Source organism: Diaphorina citri, unplaced genomic scaffold, assembly GCF_000475195.1.
Source record: "Diaphorina citri unplaced genomic scaffold, Diaci psyllid genome assembly version 1.1 scaffold28452, whole genome shotgun sequence".
NCBI lineage: Eukaryota > Metazoa > Arthropoda > Insecta > Hemiptera > Psyllidae > Diaphorina > Diaphorina citri.
The window spans coordinates 1-708 of NW_007405790.1; the positions used below are offsets into that span (position 1 = coordinate 1).

Below are 708 nucleotides of genomic sequence, written 5' to 3' on the forward strand. Positions count from 1 at the left end.
CCGATATTCAGACCCCCAAGCTCAGCGGAATCTACCGAAAAACTTTGAGTTGGACCGGAACTACTCGGACTCCTGTTACATTGCCATTGCCAGAACACTGTTGACTTTTTTGCTAGACTTGGTCTCTATGGAACATTCTCTACGGAGTCTATAAATTTAATAATGGTCCACGAGCTGAGTGCAAAGGTGCCAGTACAGTATGTAGAGTAGTGTAGGCACTGACACCTTTAGGTAAGTGTATATGTATAGGTACAGATATACAGGTCACAACCCCTGGTCTGCAAAGGTTGCAACAGATTGTCTTTTTATCAGAATTTTTTTGATAGATAGGTACCAGTTTAAAATTCCTAAGTATACACGTGGAGAGTAGGTAACCCATCTTCTCTGCCTTCTACTTGCCAAACAACTTTACCACAATCTAGTTTTCACGATTTTCCAGTGTATAAATAGTATGGACTGCCAAATTTCTAGCATCAGTTTGTTTCCATCAGTCATTCAGTGAACAACTCCAGTAACACAATCATCATGTTCAAGTCTCTGGTACTAGTGGCATGTTTAGCCTGCATAGGTTCCGTGCTGACATCTCCTGCCTACACAACCAAATACGACAACGTGGATCTCGATGAAATTATCGCCAATGATCGTCTCTTCTCCAACTACTACAAGTGTTTGATGGACACAGGTGCCTGTTCACCAGACGGTGCTGAA

General features: G+C 42.2%; 1 protein-coding gene across 1 annotated transcript; it reads left to right on the plus strand.

Annotated features, from left to right (window-relative positions):
• Nucleotides 1-464: 464 nt before the first annotated feature.
• Nucleotides 465-702, plus strand: LOC103523597 (ejaculatory bulb-specific protein 3-like; the record flags this gene model as incomplete). Its single annotated transcript, XM_008488629.2, has 1 exon — nt 465-702. A coding segment is annotated over exon 1 (177 nt), but the record flags the coding sequence as incomplete, so codon positions are not given.
• Nucleotides 703-708: the final 6 nt, after the last annotated feature.